Below are 19,266 nucleotides of genomic sequence, written 5' to 3'. Positions count from 1 at the left end.
TTTGGCAAGTATGCTGGATCAGGTCTAAGTATTACCCTATCCTCTTTAAACTGTAAATAAGGAGGACACCTAGATAAGGCCTGAATATCGCTTATTCTGCGAGCTGATGTTAGAGCTACCAGGAAGGCTACCTTGAGGGACAGGTTTTTTAGGGAAGCCGACGAGATAGGTTCGAATGGAGTCTCTGTCATAGCAGTGAGGACTAGGTTCAAGTCCCACGGCATAAACCTATCCTTCATTATTGGCCTGGATCTACCTGCTGCCTTAATGAATCTGCTTATCCAATAATTACCAGCAATGTTACAGCTAAACAGAGCCCCCAAGGCTGACACTTGTACTTTAGTAGTACTTTAGTACTTGTACTGGTAGAGAGTCCCATGTCTAGACCTTTTTGTAGGAACTCTAATATCTGCATTATAGGTGCTGAATCCCCAGCGATTACTTCTGAGTTTTGAAGGAATTTTTTCCAAATTCTAACGTAAATTTTTGTGGTAATGATTTTCCTACTCTTAAGTAGGGTGTTAATTAGGTCTGCGGAGAAACCCTTCTCTTCTAATAATGACCGTTCAAACTCCACGCCGTCAGATGAAGGCCAGCCACCTGAGGATGGAAGACTGGGCCCTGGGACAGGAGATCCGGGATGTCCGGCAGAACCCAAGGATCGGACACCGACATGGTCCTGAGGCATGAGAACCATGCTCTCCTGGGCCAAAATGGAGCGATGACTATAACCCTTGCTCTGTCTTTCCTGATTTTCCTCATCACCAGGGGTAGAAGAGATAGGGGAGGGAAGGCGTAGGCTAGTTTGAAGTCCCAGTTTATCAGGAAGGCATCTACCGCCAGAGGATTTTCTCTGGGATTCAGGGAGCAGAATTGTTTCAATTGCGTGTGGTCTCTGGTGGCGAATAGGTCTACCTCTGGATATCCCCACTTTTGAACAATCAGATTGAATATGGAGGTGTTTAAAGACCATTCCCCTTGCTTTAGCCGATTGCGGCTTAAAAAGTCTGCCGTGATGTTGTCTTTTCCTTTTATATGCAATGCTGTTAAAGATAGGAAGTATTGTTCTGCTAGATGGAACAACCGCTCTGCTACAAACATCAGGGGTCTGGAACGGGTCCCGCCTTGGTGATTGATGTATGCCACGGTGACCCGATTGTCGGAGAACACTCGCACGTGATGGCCCTGTAGGTACACAAGGAGCTTTTTAGCCGCCTGTTCTACTGCTGTCAATTCTTTTAGGTTAGATGACATTCTTAACTGATGATGTTGCCATTGGTCCTGGACTAAAATTTCACCCATATGAGCTCCCCAACCGTAAGGACTAGCATCCGTGGTGACTATGCGGGTTACGTTATACTCCCAGGGCACCCCTTTTGATAAGTTATCTTTGTCTAACCACCACTCTAGGGACTCCCTTGTGTTACGGGATAAGGTTAGCTGACCCTCCAAGTAACCTCCAAGGACTTTTTGATGTAATAAGACCTCGCTCTGTAGTTTCCTTGCATGAAACTGGGCCCACTGGACTGCCGGGATACAGGCCGAAAGAGAGCCTAGAAGGGACATGGCTTTTCTGAGGGACATGGTGGGGTTATTGGAGGCGTTCAGGATCTGATAATGGAGGCGAACAAGCTTGTCCGGAGGCAGACGGCATTCCTGTTTTTCAGAATCCAGGGTTAGGCCCAAAAATTGTTGGACTTTCATTGGCTGCAACCGGGACTTTTTGACGTTCAGCAACCATCCTAACCGTTCTAGGGCAGACATTGCCTTTTGTAGCTGTTGTAAACAATGGTTCGCCGTTTTACCTACAATAAGAAAATCGTCCAGGTAGGGAATCACCAGAATGTTCGATTCACGTAGATGGGCCATGACCTCCGCTATCACCTTAGTAAACACTCGGGGAGCGACTGCCATTCCAAAAGGGAGGGCCGCATATTGGAAATGTCGAATTGACCCATCCAACTGAACCGCCACTCTGAGGAACCGCTGATGGCCTGCATGGATGGGTATATGGTAGTATGCGTCTTTTAGATCTAACACCACCATGAAGCAGTTTTGGAACAGCAATTTTATTGCAGACTTAATCGTTTCCATTTTAAAGGGACGTATGACCAAAAACTTGTTGAGGGCCTTAAGGTTAATTATTGTCCTAAAGGAGCTGTCCGGTTTGCGGACCAGGAACAGAGGGGAGTAGAATCCCTTCCCCCATTCTTCCTCTGGAACCTCTATCAGGACTTTCTTAGCGCACAGGTTATGAACCTCGGCTTCCAGGGCAGCTTGTTCTGCAGCAGACGACCTGAGTGGGGTTATTTTAAATTGATCAAGGGGAACCCTAGAAAACTCTAGTCATAGTCCCACGGCTATTATCCCCAATATCCAGCTGCTATTGGAGATCAGAGACCAGGATGGGTAGAAGGCAGCTAGTCTCCCTCCTACTGGGGCAACTAGTCATTGGGGCGGCTTTTTCGTATCCCGAGCTGGACCTTCCTGGCGCCCTCCCCCAAACATGAATCCTGTACCTTTCCTTTTTTTGTCATCCCATCTGCCCTGATCTCTGGACGGCCTTCTCCGGAAAAACCCTTTCCTGGCAAAGGGACGTCTGTAAGAGGGGTTCGGGAGACTGGGAAATTTCTTTTTGTCATCTCCAGCTTTCTCCAACAATTCGTCCAAGACGGGGCCGAATAGGTACTCCCCCTCGCAGGGAATGGAACAGAGACGGGACCGGGCTTGAATATCTCCTGGCCAGCATTTTAACCAGAGCGCTCTTCGCGCTGCATTAGACAGACCTGCGGCTTTAGCCGCCATTCTTGCAGAGTCTGCAGAAGCATCGGCTAAAAACGCCGCGGAATTCTGAATGATGGGCAAATTTTTCCGAATAGATGATCTTGAAGCTCCATCTCTTAGTTCGGAATCTAGCTGATCTAGCCAGACCATCATAGATCTGGCTGTACAGGTGGCAGCTACCGCTGGTCTTAACGCGCCTGCTGACATCTCCCATGTCCCTTTAAGGAAAGAATCCGCTTTTTTATCTAACGGATCTTTCAGGGAGGCCATATCGTCAAACGGGATGGCGGATTTTTTAGATGCTTTGGCTACTGCTGCATCTAGTTTCGGGGCTTTATCCCATCTGTTTACTACTGGGTTATCAAAGGGGTATCTCCGCTTAAAGGCTGGTGGCATGGAGCCCCTTTTCTCCGGTCTCTTCCATTCTCTATCAATTAGGCTCTGAACCTTTTCGTTCAATGGAAAAGCTTTACGTTTTTTGGGGTCCAACCCCCCGAACATTATGTCCTGTGCTGATAGTTCCCGTTTTTTTTCCGCTACCCCCATGGTGGACCGTATAGCTTTCACTAATCTGTCCATCTGGTCTAAGGGGAAGCAGAACCGGCTAGAGTCTTCATCCGAGGAAGACGAGGAGGAGGCCGAGGAGTTCGAGGAATTGTCCCCCTTCCCAGGGGCGACTGAGGCCTCCGAGCCTGAACCACTAGCCTCTCTTCTCCTAGAAGGTTCTCTTTGAGGTAAAGCTTTCATTTCTGCCTGATCATGTCTCTCAGGTTTGAAGTGAAGTCAGGTGTCTCTTCCGCTACCTGCATAAACGGGGGAGAGTATAAGGGCCTGACAATCTACCCCTGGACTCCCTGTCCTTAACAACTCCTACCGTCTGCCGTATGCATGGCTGGCATAACTTTTTAGGGTGGCCATCTGGTAGGGGGGGAACTACAGAGGGCACATTCCCTGTGTTTCTGTTTTCCCGTAACCTTCTTCCCCTGAAAAAGAACATAAGGGAACACTGCATCAGGGTACATTCACGGAGATCTCTTACCCATGCAGATGAGGCAGGTACCGGATCACGGAGGGAGGCAGGGGGGTCCTTTCTGGAGGAACTTTCGCGGCTCTGGTCGCTAGTTCGTCTGTTTCTTCTGCTGGCTACTCGTATTGGCCTGTTTCTGCGGGCGCTCCTGCGCCTCGTCCTGCTGGACTAAGGGGGCTTCCGACGTATCCATTGCTGGGGCCTTCAGAAGCACCCCAGCGGCGTCCCCATCTGCCTTATATGGCCTCCTGTCCGGGTCAGCAGGCAACCTGCCATAGCACCACCCACCCGGCTTTGCGTTCCCTCCCCCATGCTCCGGCCCCCCTTGCCTTCGCCGGGTCGCCGCGCGACCCCCGGACCGGCATGCACCCGCGGCGCGCGCCGGAGGTCGGCCGGCACCCGACTTCCGGTATCGGCGCTATCGCTCCGCCCCTTCCGCCGCGTCACTTCCGCCGCTCACAGAGCCCTGCGGGAGCGCGCGCGAAGGAGCCGCGCAGCCCTGCCCGGAGTGCCAGCCCCCCCCGGCGCCCGCCGCCATGAGCCCGGCCAGGGGACAGCACTGACCGGAAGGACTGGGCCTGGGGAAGCGCACCGGGGCATACATACCAGGTGCTGGCTTTGGAGACGGCATCCACCGGACCCCTGCTCCACCTGCTTCGTCCACTGCCGTGGTGACCTACCCGGCCCCACCGTGGCGCTTCCAGGGACCCCGCACTGACCGAGGTAGGAGACCCCCTCGCTACCTGGGTCTTCAATGAAGATTCCATGACGGACGATCTGTAGAGAGTCCTGTCCTCTAGGAACAGGAAACCAACTGATGCGTGGGAGAGGTGCCACCCTTTTTGTATCTGTAGGTTTCCTGTTCCTAAAGGGCGGATCCCCTCTCTCAGGTGGTGCTGTCATGGACGACCGAATAAAACTACCTATACATGTTTGGTATCTACTAACTCGTAATGACCGGGAAAATCATAATGGCAGGTCAGTTTTAGCATTTAATGAACATAGTAAAAAAAAAACAAAACTTGTGGAATTGCACTTTCTTTGCAATTTCACTGCACTTGGAATTTTTTTCTCGTATTTCAGTACATGATATGGTAAAACTATTGGTGTTCAAAAGTACAGCTCATCCTGCAAAAAACAAGCCCTCACATGGCCATATTGACAGAAAAATAACAAAGTTAGGCCATGTGCACACGCTGCGGTTTTGGCCCTGCAGAACTGCAGCAGTTCCGCAGACATGGTACTTTACCATGTTAGCCTATGGGTTTTCAAAACCGCAGTGCTCACGCTGCGGTTTTTTACCTGCGGAAAAGCTGCGTTTTTTTTCCCGCAGCATGTCAATTGTTTCTGCGGATTCTGCTGCGGTTTCACACCTTTAACATAGTAGAGGTGTGAAACCGCAGAGCAAAACCGCAGGCAAAACGCAGCAAAACCGCAGGTCACTTTACCTACGGTTCCGCAGGAAAAAACCTGCAGGTGAATCTGCAGTGTGTGCACATACCCTTATTGCTCTGGAAAGTAGGGGAGCAAAAAGACGTAAACATGAAAATGGCTACGACGTGTAGGGGTTAAAAGTGAACCGGACCCCCTTTTTCAGCAGGACATAAGCAATGCACAAGTGTCAGGGGAAATGTAGAAACATTGAATGGGGTGAGCGCACGCGTCATTTTTATCTACAGCGCAAAGACAGCAGGTTCAGGCCCTGGACCTAGGCTATCCAAAAATGTCCGAAACAGAGTAAAGGTACTTCACAAACATACAAAAGCATAACTTTTACTCGTTGTGTGTGCTCCCATTACATCAGATACATGCGACCAATACTCCTGAGAAATTACTTCTTAATAAATTCTTTAATATTTGTTTTGTCACTTTAAAATTAAACAGGACAGAGGTAAAGGGCAATAAATCTCTCAGTTCTTTGCTTTAAGAAATAGATTTAACCTCAACCTCCCCCAGTCTTTTCATTTTCCTGACCGGTCCAAAATTTTACAATTCTGACCATTGTCACTGTATGAGGTAACAACTCTGGAGCGCTTCAATGGATCCCATGGATTCTGAGATTGTACTTCATGTTAGTGATAAATTTGACGATTTTTTTTTTGCATTAGCAAAATTTTCATAGAATCTGATATTTTGACAATTTTTAAACCTTTAATTTTTTATGCCGATAAACCAGAGCGTTATGTCACACAAAATAACCATTTCCCAAATGTCTACTTTACATCTGCATCAATTTTTTAAACTCTTGTCAGGAAGTTAGGAGGGTACAATTTTTCAAGAGAATTGACAAAGCTAATTTTTGTAGGACCAGATCACACTTGAAGTGACTGAGGGGGCCTATATGACAGAAAATATCCAAATGTGACACCATTTTAAAAACGTCACCCCTCAAAGTGCTCAAAAACCACATTCAAGAAGTTTATTATCTCTTCAGGTGCTTCAAAGTAATTAACTCAATGAGGAGGAAAAATTAAAAATTGCCCCAAACTTTGCATTTTCACAAGGGTAAAAGGAGAAAAATGGACTGTACGATTTGTTGTGCAATTTCTCCCGAGTACGCAGGTACCCCATATATAATGTAAAACTACTGTTTGGGGGCACGGCAGGGCTCGGAAGGAAAAGGCCCATTTGACTTTTGGAGTGCAAATTGGCTTGAATAGATAGCGGATGCCATTTCTCATTTGGAGAGCCCCTGGTGTGCCTAAAAAAATGGAAACCCCCACAAGTGACCCCATTTTGGAAACGGCACTCCTCAAGGACTAGATGTGTGGTGAGCACCTTGAGCCCACAGGTGCTTCACAGAATTTTATAATGTTGAGCTGTGAAAATGAAAAAAAAGATACATTTTTCCCACAAATATTGTGGTTTTGCCCCAAATTTTTCATCTTCACAAGGGTAACTGGAAAAAATGGGCCATACAATTTGTTGTGCAATATCTCCAAAGTACATAGTTACCCATATGTGATGAAAATTACTGTTTGGGTGCATGGCAGGGCTCAGAAGGGAAGGAGCGCCAACTGAACTCTGGAGCTCAATTTTGGCTGAAATATATTGTGGCTGCTATGTGCCACTAAAAATGCGCTGACATGTCAAAACAGCAGGAATCCCCCACAAGTGACCACATTTTGGAAACTACATCTCTCAAGGAATTCATCTAGGGGCGTAGTGAGCATTTTTAACCTTCAGGCGATTCACAGAATTGTTTAACATTAAGCTAAGTGGAAAATTTCCAGTTTTTCCACTAATGTTGCTTTGGCCTCTTGTTTTTAATTTTCAAGGGGATCATAGGAGAAAATGAATGATACAATTTGTTACGCAATTTCTCCTGAGTACGCCACTACCCCATTTGTGGTCAAAAACTACTTTTGAAGCACAGTGCAAATCTCAGAAGGAAAGAAGCACCATATTGGAGTTCACATTTTCCTTGGTTTGTGGTTGCCTTGTCACACTGGTAGAGCCTCTGGAGGTGCCAAAAAAGCAAAACACCTCCATGAGTGACCCCATTTTACAAACTAAACCCACAAAAAAGCTCTCGATATGAGAGAGATTGTCTTTTCTAAAATTAAAGGGAACAGGTCAGTCTTTTTTACAGCAACCACCACTGAAAGAAGTGCTCACTCTATACTTTTGACATTAGATAGAGTTCATTAATGTCTTCCTGCTGGAGATTGGGCTGTTCATGAATGTCCATAGGAAACTTGTAGAGTCAAATGAACATGCATGTGGCTACTCTTCTGGCAGGGATGAGATAAAACAGACCTGTGCAAAGTGTGTCCCACAGGCCACAATCTAGCCTTTTACTGCTCCTGTCCAACCCACAGACCAGTACAGCCAAAGGGCTGAAAACAGTAGCATACCGCATTACGTAGCCACCCATTCACAAATTTCACTAGTATCTGCATCCATGTGACACTGGTGAATTCAATGGTGGAACAGAACAATCGGCTCCATCTTCCACAATTGAGCCTGTGCAGTTGAGTCTCAGTGCAGCAGGCTCGCTAACCTCACTAGATCATGCTATGCGGAGCCTCGATGCATATGCTGCATAGACCAGAGGACTTGGGGGAACTGTGGGACCATCATACTGTGTGTGGGGGGCTGTTTGGCAATCATACTGTATGGACGTGGCTATGAGGGTATGCTACTGTGTGAGGAACTGTGGGGGCATCAATATGTTGAGGTGACTGGAGGCATAATATTGGGTGCAGGGTTATCATATGAGGAACTGCTTGATCAAGGTAAATGTATACTTGCATATTACTTAATGCTGAAAAAACAGCAGCAATATGGATTTCTATTTGCTTTAAAAAGCAGTAAAGGATATGCTTTTTATTTGCTGCTACTGGTAAGAATACATGGTATAATGTAAAGCCCTCTCGTAACATTAGCAGTAGCAGCTAGTCAACAGACTTAGTCCTGCTCAATACTAAGTGATAAAATACTTAATACGAAGTAATGAATAACAACAAATAATAAAAATTAGCAGAATTACAGGAAACCCATCAGGCGATTCATCCTACCCAAACTGAATGCAGCCAGGAATGTTATTCTCTGAAACACTTCAGTATTTAAAGGGGACTGATAACCAGAAAAAACGCTATTAACCTGCAGATATGGGGTTAATAGCCAGTGATGAGCAAACGTGCTGGGATAAGGTGCTACCCGAGCATGCTTGTGTGCTAACCGAGTGACTTTGGCGTACTTGAATAATATGTTAGAGTCCCCCGCGGCTGCATGTCTCGCGGTTGTTCAACAGCCACAGTACATGCAGGGATTGCCTGGCATTCAAGAAGCTCTGCTCATTTAAGTCAAAACGTAAGAGTAATCCCATAGCATCCCTGAAGGTGGCACTGGTGAGGCTACAAAACCTGAAAAAGGAGCGGTGAAGGGTAAGGAGAGTATATGTAGTATGGATCTTGTGGAAGCAAATGTGCCGCTACTCTGTTAGCTGCAACACATACAGGGATTGCAGCCACGAGAACTTGAACATATTTTTCGAGCACGCCAAATACACTTACTTTGAGAAAATATACTTTGAAAATCTAGCCGTCCACTTTTCCCAGTGCCACAGCTGCTGATTAACAGGTTTTCCATTTGTACACAAGAGGGAGAGACCAGTCAATCAGCAGTGGAAATGAAGGACCAATTGGGGGGGCATAGCCAGACTAGTGTCATCTTCGGCTATGGTCTTTGGTTGGATCTGGACGCAGTTTAGGCAGCATGAATCGCCTTAAACCTTCCTTTAAGCCAAGCCTGTTGATTCGGCCCTCCACCACCGTCACAGTCTTATGGGAAAATTAAGTGTCCACCAATAGGAAAGTAGACCGTTTTTTTTTACGCATTTAATCCACAAGACAAAACAAAACAAAAAAATGTAGAAGTAATACGTTAAGTATGAGCTATGACAAACTAGTGTGGGTGGAATGTGACACTTTATAGGTCTTATTCCAGCACCGAGGCATCACTACCCGTGTGATAGAGATGACTATTAAAAGCACAAATGAGGTGAAAGTTCTGCTCTGTTTGTGCTGCTGTTTCCATAACTAACAGTCAGTTCTTGATCTTGGGTGGGAATCAAAACTCCCTCTAAGACAGCACTGTGTTTGCACAAGAGGAGGGTGTAACAACTTATTTGCTAGATGAAATACCACAGGTCTTGTTAAGCTTCCCTTAACAAATAAAAGATGTAGATAGAAAAGATGTAGATAGAGCAGACGCTGCAAACAGAACTAAGTTTCACACTAACAAGTAAATGGCTTGAAAGGTTAACCTTTAGTAAACGGATATTTAAAGGGGTTGTCCAGTTTCTGAGCCGGGACCGGTGGGTATCTATCTATCTATGTATCTATGTATGTATGTATGTATGTATGTATGTATGTATGTATGTATGTATGTATGTATGTATGTATGTATGTATGTACGTACGAATGAATGATACATACTCCCAGCCAGAGACCATCTAGTGGGCACGGCCTTGCTCCATAGACTGCACCATCTAGTAGGCCACATCACTATTCGGGGCACAGCCTAACTCAATACACGTGTATAGCGCAAGGCCGGTAGGGTTATGGCCGGGGAGGAGTATAACATATACATACCCTCCAGTCCTGGCTCAGAAACCAGCAAATCACTGCAGCGCATAGTGCATGCGCTGGGGTGATTCACAAGTCTGCAGTCACACATACTGACCTTAAGCCCCCGTCTCACATAGCAAGATCGTTGAAACGTCACAGATTTAGTGACGCAACAGCGACCTCGCCAGCGATCTCACTACGTGACAAATAGCGGCGACCGGGCCCCCGCTGCAATGACACTGATCATGCTCAAATGTCCTGGGCCATTTTTTGATCATTGTCGTCCTGCATCGCTGTGTTTGACGCCAACGAGCGACCTCATTGGCGACTCAGAACTCAGGGACGCAGGCAGAGTCGTCAGAATAGCTGCTGTGTGACAAGGTCCCAACAACCGCTGAGGTCGCTATACGGATCGCTGCTGCATTGTTGAGTAGATCTGTTTGACAGCTTACTAGCGACGCACCAGTGATCCTTACCAGGTCGTATCGTTGTCGGGATCGCTGGTGCGTCGCTTAGTGTAACGGTACACCAAGTCTTATTGATTTGGATAGGCCAACCGCTTTATAAAAAGGAAGACCAAACAAACATTGAAAATTTACAAAAATTACTCCTACAATAACTTTAACTTTCTTTAGCACCTACTTTGCCTAATATTGCAACTAGAATAGAAAAAAAAAAATATTAAAAAAAAATCTCAGTGCGTCTCAGGAGATCAGCCATGAGCACCCTTCTTTGTCCTGTGCCTAGCTGTAAGACAACTTACTGTGGCTGACAAATAATATTAACTCCTTCACCCTGAAGCCCATATTCACCTTCTAATCAGGCCATTTTTTTTTTAAATTCTGACCACTGCCATTTTAAGAGGTCATAACTCTGAAACGCTTCAGTGGATCCCACTGATTTGGACTTTGTTTTTTTGTGACATTTTACTTCAAGAAAGAAAAACTGGGAAAGAGAAAGTGCAATAGGGTCTTATCCGATGACAAAGTGGTGTCAGGGAAAGGGGAGATTCAGCAACCTAGCAAGGTGAGTGTATGGCAACACATAACGAGCATATAAAACAGCTGTTGCACAGATACCGGTCAAAGGGATGACCATGGATACAGAGAGGAAGATGGAGGTATCACTCATGCGCTGCTGATATCCAAATGTCGGTAAAATGAAAACATTTTAGAAAGGTTTAAAAGTCAATGCGTTTCAAGGTCACGCAGGACCTCTTCATCAGGAGGAAACCTGATGGAGGTCCTGCTTGACCTCGAAACGCGTTGACTTTTAAACCTGTCTAAATAAATGTTTTAGTTTTATCGATTTGGATATCAGCAGCGCATGAGTGATACCTGTTTTCCTCTGTATATTTTACCTCACAATAGTTGTGAAATGTATATGATATGACTTGCATTTATCCGTGAAAAAAAAAAAGTTGAAATTTTTAATTTTTAAGTCCTTAAATCAGAGAGATGTGTCACACAAAATAATAAGTAACATTTACACACGTCTAATTTATATCAGCACAATTTTTGAAACAATTTTGTGTTAGGAAGTTATATACCGTACATATTTTTTTTTTATAGGGTCCACATTACATGTCAAAGAATTAAGAATTTTATACCCTTGGGCAGTGAAGAAAAAATAATTACATTTTTACCACCAAGATTGTGTGATAGCCCTAAATTTTACATTTTCATACTAGCAAATAGGTAAAAATGCCACCTAAATTTGTCCCACAATTTCTGCTGAATGTAGAAATACCCTAAGTATGTCTGTGCAGTACCGCTTAGCCACACTGCGAGACTCAGGAGGGATAGAGCGCTATTTTCATCCTGGAAACTAGATTTTCCTAGAATAGTTTGCGGAGTCCATATACAGAGCCCCCAAGTGCTAGAAAAGTGGAATCCCCTTTTAAGTGACCCCATTTTGTAAATTATAACCTTTTATAACCCTTTGGGAGTTTATCTAGAGATGTAGTGACAATTTGGACTTGATGGGTATTTTCGAGAAACCGGCAGCAGTGGATGTTGCCGAGTGAAAATTGCAAACTGCCATTGTAACCAGTACATTATGCCCAGCTCATGCTTCTGGAGACACGCACCTGTAAATTAGGGGGGTCTCATCACTGCAGAAACGCCAAACATGTGGGTGCTAAATGTGTTTTTAGGCACACTGGAGCTCAGTAGGGAGGGGGCATTGGATTTGGGAGCGCTGAATTTCTTTTGAGGAGTCCTAGCGCTTTTCCAGAGCCTTTGTACTACCAGTAATAGAGAAGCTCCCTATATTTCCGTTGACAGATGACAGACCTGAGCGGGGACTTGTTTTTTTGTGTGGATCAAGTTAAAGATTTTATCGATAACATTTTACATAAAATTTAGGATCATACTTATCTAGCGCTCTACGCTGAGCATTTACTTGGAGGTCCAACTAAGTCTCTGAGTGACGTGACAGAGTGGACCCCCCACCTCCCCCCGAGAGATCCATTCACTATAATGAGGCAGCAGTTACTCTGGACTCTGTTCAGCTCTGTCCTAATCAGAAGTGCACAAAACTGTGGTTGTCCGTCCTATTATGCTCGCCTAAAAAGATGGACACCGCCTGATCTATGATTCTATGATCACAGGTCCTATGGAGTCCACACTGCCTCCATCTGCCTCATCATATTGAATCTTCCACCAAGGGTTCCGACTGAATCAAGTGTTTACACAAACCCCGGTGTAAGCGCTCATCATAGAGCACAGGATAAATGTGAGCTGAGCCTTACTGTGAATGAATGAACAAAACAGAAAAGTGAAGAATTGGTTTTATTCTTTACCACAATCCTTATGCGGTATAAGTGATCAGGAGAATTTATTCTCCACCTTCTATCTATTGGTCAGTGGAAAGAGGACATCACTTGGATAGCATCAGAGTGTGGTCTGATTTTTTCATGGACCAATAGACTCATTGCAAAGTTTGATCTGACACTTGAATGAGTATAAGACGAGTGAACATCCTCATAGGCTGACATGGGTACGTGAAAAACTGACGTGTAAAATGAGCTACAAGTCTCGTTTATTTTGGCTTTGATTATTGATCTGCCGAGTTGAATTTCCCTTACCACCATCTATGTCAGTTTTCTTTTTTAAAATAATGTTTATTCTAATGTAATATTCATATATCAGGAATCTTAAAATAAGCAGTCATTCAAGCCATACAGCCTAATATAGAACTCAAGCACTCTGATCACAACGATCCCTCCAGATACCACCTAGAAGAAACAACCCGAATAAGGAGCACTTACTTATCCAATTCCTGGCATTCAAGAAGCTCTGTTCATTTGTTAAGTCAAAAAGTAAGAGGAATCCCATAGCATCCCTGAAGAAGGCAGTGGTGAGGCTACGAAACCTGAGAAAGAGGAAAAAAGTGTGAGGAGAGAAATATTTTGTAGTATGGAGTTTGTTGAAGCAAATATGCTGCTACACTGACAATACAAATTCCACCTGCCTCAAAAGTTTCTTTCCAGTTTACCAATTTATAAAATTTCCTAAAACTCGAGCATGGAAAATTACCAATGACAAGCATTGTACATAGATATAAATGTTTGGTACCCAGCATATATCAAGGATAGCAGTAGGATGGACGATACGATTATATAGATTGTGCTTCTCATCCATATACAAATTGTGATGCACATTATTGGCACCTTTAGTACTTTTTACTATAAAAATCCAGCATTTCAGAAATCAGTGTATATGTACAGACTATGTATTAGAGTATTCCAAAAGCCTTTACAAAACACGTTTAGCAAAAAAGTTTATATGTCATGTGTAAGAGGGCCGCCGGACAAGTCCATGAGAGGACATACGTGTCATCGCGGCTGTTGGCTGCGGTGATGTGAGCTCGGAAGTATGCTCAAGCACCTATAGTGCTGAGAGAGTTGTTTGGGCCATTCCAGGTTCGGGTTTTACAAGCGGTCATCAGAGATGGGTGGGATTGACCGCTCACATATCCCAACCCCAGGGGCGTGGTTTGTCAGATAAAATTGGAGGACGAGTCTCATATTCAGGGTCTGTGGCTGGAGGTGATGAGACACAGATCTCAGTTTTCTAGATGGTGTTCCCCAACCACATCAAAGTGGCTCGACGCTTCTGAGAGTTATGACAGGAAGGCTCGGGCACACAACAGACACCAGCGGTCACGTGCTCCATCATTGGCTGCCAGCCAGAGTAAACCATCCCCACCTCCCAGGGCCTCCAGCCAATCCAACCACCAGATCACGCCAGAGCCGGAGTTCCTCCATTAATGGGAGTCACTCGGGCTCAGGCACACGACAGATGTCAGCTGTCAAGTTATCCATCATTGGCTGCCATCCGGGGAGACCCATCCCCATCTCCCAGGGCCTCTGGCCAATTCAAGCACTGAACCAGAACCACTGATACAGCGGGAGCCGGAGTTCCTCCATCACCTGGAGTCACCCGGCCCGCGTTCGATAGCGGTGGGTGTTTTGAAGCCAACACCATGCCATACATTACACAGGAGAGAACGAACTAGCCACAGCTACTAAGGCGCTAGTTCAACACTTGAATCGCCCATGCGGTCAACCGACAACAAGGCGACACCTCAGTTAGTGAGTTTACACAAAGACGTATTTTTCTGCAGCATTAGTTCGCTAGGTGCACATGCAGACCAAGAGACTAGACAGAAAATATGAAATAATGACTACGTTGACATATGGTCGTTATTATGAGAAGACCAACAGACCGTAGATAAGGGGACAAGCGCACGACCATACAATAGAAAAAGACCAAAAAGAGCTTAAACGATGAATAACTGGCTACAGGCTTTTGCAGGCCTAGGCTGTATTATGGGCCAGAAACATCCGGAACGCTGCTCCGAATTGTATGTATATCAGGACCTGATACACAATTCATATAAATCCCATGGCAGTTCCACCTGGTGGCGGTATGACGAGGAATTCCGCAGGTGGCTGGCCCTACAACCCGATCTAGGCTGGACAGTTAAAGCTACAGATGTGTGGCTGCGACTCGTGCAGTCACAGAAACAACCCCGATTTTCATCTATGACCACTAACTACTCCACAGCCGCAGGTCAACACTCAGTGGTTGCAGCTTGTGGGGAAGGGGGGGGGGGGGAACACACCCAGCAGCAAGGTGTACTCATCAGGCAAACAGAGCACCCACACAGCAAAACCCTGTTGAGCATAACCGCGATGGGCCCCTGGTTAAACCTCTACCCCAATAAAGAAGCAACACGGCAATTACACTCCGGCTTTACATATGTTTTTTTATCGCCTTCAAATTCTGTAGAAAACCAACCTTGTCCAATGACCTAAAATCCGCTCACGAATTCCCCGAAATATTGCACCAAAAAAAATCAAAAAGGAGGTTGAATTAGGAAGAATGGAGGGCCCCTTTCAATCGTTGCCGTTCCAAAAGATCAGGATCTTGCCGTTAGGCATTATTCCTAAAAAGGAACCCAGGAAATATCGTCTGATCCATCACGTGTCACACCCAAAAGGCAAATAGGTTAATGACGCTATCATCCCAGGGGAAGCTTCCGTGACATACACGTCTTTCGACAAGGCGGTATAATTAGTCTGCATAGCTGGGCCCGATGCGCTGATAGCAAAATCTGACAGTCGGCATTTCGCCTTTTATCCGTGCTGCCCAAAGGGTTCAACTTAGGTTGCAAGGTGGACCAGCACTATTATTTAGATATGTGCTTGCCGATGGGATCCTCTATTTCGTGTCACTATTTCGAGCTATTCAGTACAATCCTGGACTGAGTAGTCCGTTCTGAAACAGGCAGCAATTCGCAGATTCACTAACTTGACGATTTTTTGTTCATCTGTCCCAAAAATTCAAAACTCTGCTCCTTCTCGAGAAATTTAAATTTATATCATGGCATTTCGGCGTAACGCTATCACCCAAAAAAAACCACTCGGACCACGTTATGTAATGAATTTCCTTGGCTTCGAAATAGACACCAATTCAATGGTTTTTCGCTTAACAGCTGAGAAAATACAGAAAACACTGCAGATGGAAGGTTTCTGTGAAATAAAAAAAAAAAAAAAAAATCACCCTCCAACAGATGCAGTCCCTGCTGGGGTCTGCTGACATTTGCCAGCCACGTAATGGCGGCCGGCAGAGCCTTCTCTCGCGGATTATCGTTGGCAACAAAGGGCATTGCCCAGCCTGGCGATAGAATTAGAATCACTCGCTCATTGAGGGCAGACTTAGTAGTCTGGAAAACATTTCTACAGTCCTGCAATGGCCATACCTGCGTCATGGCAAAAGCAAGAACCTAGGGCTCGTGGTAGGAGGACATATCAAAGAGGGTTTTGCAGCAATATACAAAAACCAATGGTGCAAAAGCAGCTGGCCAGAGCTATGGGTCACATCAAGCTGGGGGCGCAATCCAGCCCTGCTAGAAATTTTCGCAATAGTATCAGTGGAGTTATGGGGTACTCAGTTGGAAAACACGAATATTCGATTTCTAATGGAAAATCCGTGAACCGCAAAGAGCTTAAACCATATGTTTTCCGCATCCCCATAAGGACTCATGCTCTTACGCTGGCTAGCACTACTGTCCCTGAAACACATCTGGTGTGGTGCCAGATTAGTGACTGACATAGATAATAAATCTTGCCAACTCACTGTTATCTTCCGATTGGCAGGCCTTCAGAGACCTTCTCCCCAGTGCACAACTAGCGGGTATCCAGTGTCCTCCATCCCTATGGGACACAGTGGCAAATCACTGATGCCATTAATCCGCGCCTCCATTACACCGGTTACCTGGCAGGTCTACGGTAAGGCATGGGAAGAGCGGTGCTCTCTAATTCAGGGTAGGCCCAATAAGTGCAACTTAGCGAGATGTGAGGGGTCTACAGAATTCTTGATTCGGCACAAAGAGGGGCATCGGGTGCATCGTCAAACTAATGGGGTGGACGCTACCAAGTTCTTTTTCATGAAACAAGCCATTAAAGGCTAGAAAAGGCTTCAACCGAGTCAGGAATGTCGTCGCCCCATTTCACTTAGACTATTGCTTGACAATATTTCAATATCCCCATCGGTATGCAAGTCGCAATATCATAGCAGCTTTCGCTATCGCTTTTTTTGGAGCGCTGCACATTAGCGAGTTGTTGCCGCGGTCAAAAACAGTGTCGAAAGGCGGTTTAATCAACGAGGACATAGCCATATGCAGCGACGCTCTGCGCATTTGAGTGTGAAAATCCAAGTGCGACCCCGCCGGTAGGGGAACGTGGGTCCTAGTTAACTCAACAGATGGCTCAGTTTGCCCACTAAAAATAGTCAAACACTACGCGGTAATAAGGCTAGGTTTACATTGCGTTAGGGCATCCGTTTAACGGATCCATTAAACGGATGCGCTAGCACTGTCATTTTTGTTATCTTTAGCGCCATAGCGCTAACGGTATGTGTTAACGCATGGTAGCGCTCCGGTACCTAGCGCTACCATGCGTTAGCCCATACATTTCTATGCACAGTGAACAGGTCCGTTCACTGTGCGCTAATGCCAACGCACCCAAAAACGCTGCAAGCAGCGTTCGAGGGTGCGTCAGGAAATAACGCATACTTGCTAATGCATGCCGATTTCGATAGTCTTATACCCTTTTAGATTGCTTTGCTTGTGTTTGGTGAGAAAAGCATCTATTTAAGTATAGCAGTCAAGGCATCTGAGGAGTTTGCCAGAGGTAGAAGCAGCTTTGGAATTACAATTTCATTATTGTTTTGCATCTGAGATAAAGGGAATTTCACACTGATTATAAAAATGGACACGGACCACGAATTAAATGAAAATCAGATAAATGGATCAATTTTGATCAGTGATTCTTGTCAAAAACCCTCATTTGTGGGAAGATGTTTGAGGCATTACAATGATAGGGTGAGATAATGTACTGAACTAAGTGGATTATTATCATTATATGACAATGAAAAAAATATTTGAGATTAACACTCTTAGGCCTCTTTCACACATCCGGTGTCAGGGGTCCCGCGGCCTGCGGCAAATAGCCGGGCCGCCGGATCCGGCCTGCAGCGATGACACTGGATGTACATGCGGCCCCTGATGTGGCTTGGAGGACATTTAAAGGAGCCGCAGCACCGGGGGACGAGAGAGCAGCCGGAGAGACAGCGGGGGACGAGAGAGCAGCCGGAGAGACAGCGGGGGACGAGAGAGCAGCCGGAGAGACAGCGGGGGACGAGAGAGCAGCCAGAGAGACAGCGGGGGACGAGAGAGCAGCCAGAGAGACAGCGGGGGACGAGAGAGCAGCCAGAGAGACAGCGGGGGACGAGAGAGCAGCCAGAGAGACAGCGGGGGACGAGAGAGCAGCCAGAGAGACAGCGGGGGACGAGAGAGCAGCCAGAGAGACAGCGGGGGACGAGAGAGCAGCCAGAGAGACAGCGGGGGACGAGAGAGCAGCCAGAGAGACAGCGGGGGACGAGAGAGCAGCCAGAGAGACAGCGGGGGACGAGAGAGCAGCCAGAGAGACAGCGGGGGACGAGAGAGCAGCCAGAGAGACAGCGGGGGACGAGAGAGCAGCCAGAGAGACAGCGGGGGACGAGAGAGCAGCCAGAGAGACAGCGGGGGACGAGAGAGCAGCCAGAGAGACAGCGGGGGACGAGAGAGCAGCCAGAGAGACAGCGGGGGACGAGAGAGCAGCCAGAGAGACAGCGGGGGACGAGAGAGCAGCCAGAGAGACAGCGGGGGACGAGAGAGCAGCCAGAGAGACAGCGGGGGACGAGAGAGCAGCCAGAGAGACAGCGGGGGACGAGAGAGCAGCCAGAGAGACAGCGGGGGACGAGAGAGCAGCCAGAGAGACAGCGGGGGACGAGAGAGCAGCCAGAGAGACAGCGGGGGACGAGAGAGCAGCCAGAGAGACAGCGGGGGACGAGAGAGCAGCCAGAGAGACAGCGGGGGACGAGAGAGCAGCCAGAGAGACAGCGGGGGACGAGAGAGCAGCCAGAGAGACAGCGGGGGACGAGAGAGCAGCCAGAGAGACAGCGGGGGACGAGAGAGCAGCCAGAGAGACAGCGGGGGACGAGAGAGCAGCCAGAGAGACAGCGGGGGACGAGAGAGCAGCCAGAGAGACAGCGGGGGACGAGAGAGCAGCCAGAGAGACAGCGGGGGACGAGAGAGCAGCCAGAGAGACAGCGGGGGACGAGAGAGCAGCCAGAGAGACAGCGGGGGACGAGAGAGCAGCCAGAGAGACAGCGGGGGACGAGAGAGCAGCCAGAGAGACAGCGGGGGACGAGAGAGCAGCCAGAGAGACAGCGGGGGACGAGAGAGCAGCCAGAGAGACAGCGGGGGACGAGAGAGCAGCCAGAGAGACAGCGGGGGACGAGAGAGCAGCCAGAGAGACAGCGGGGGACG

At 46.9% G+C, this 19,266-nt stretch overlaps 1 protein-coding gene across 3 annotated transcripts in view; it reads right to left on the bottom strand.

Annotated features, from left to right (window-relative positions):
• RAB27A (RAB27A, member RAS oncogene family) overlaps positions 1 to 19,266 on the bottom strand; it is a 68,439-nt gene that overhangs the window by 18,868 nt on the left and 30,305 nt on the right. For all 3 annotated transcript variants that reach the window (XM_073568399.1, XM_073568397.1, XM_073568400.1), the window contains exon 4: positions 13,157 to 13,260. In XM_073568399.1, coding sequence (XP_073424500.1) covers positions 13,157 to 13,260 — 104 coding nt within the window. The remainder of the gene's footprint in view (positions 1 to 13,156; positions 13,261 to 19,266) is intronic.

This window comes from Dendrobates tinctorius, unplaced genomic scaffold, assembly GCF_039654945.1.
Source record: "Dendrobates tinctorius isolate UK_male_01 unplaced genomic scaffold, ASM3965494v1 ptg000022l, whole genome shotgun sequence".
NCBI classification, from domain to species: Eukaryota; Metazoa; Chordata; class Amphibia; order Anura; family Dendrobatidae; genus Dendrobates; species Dendrobates tinctorius.
This window is presented reverse-complemented; position numbering and strand designations above follow the sequence as displayed.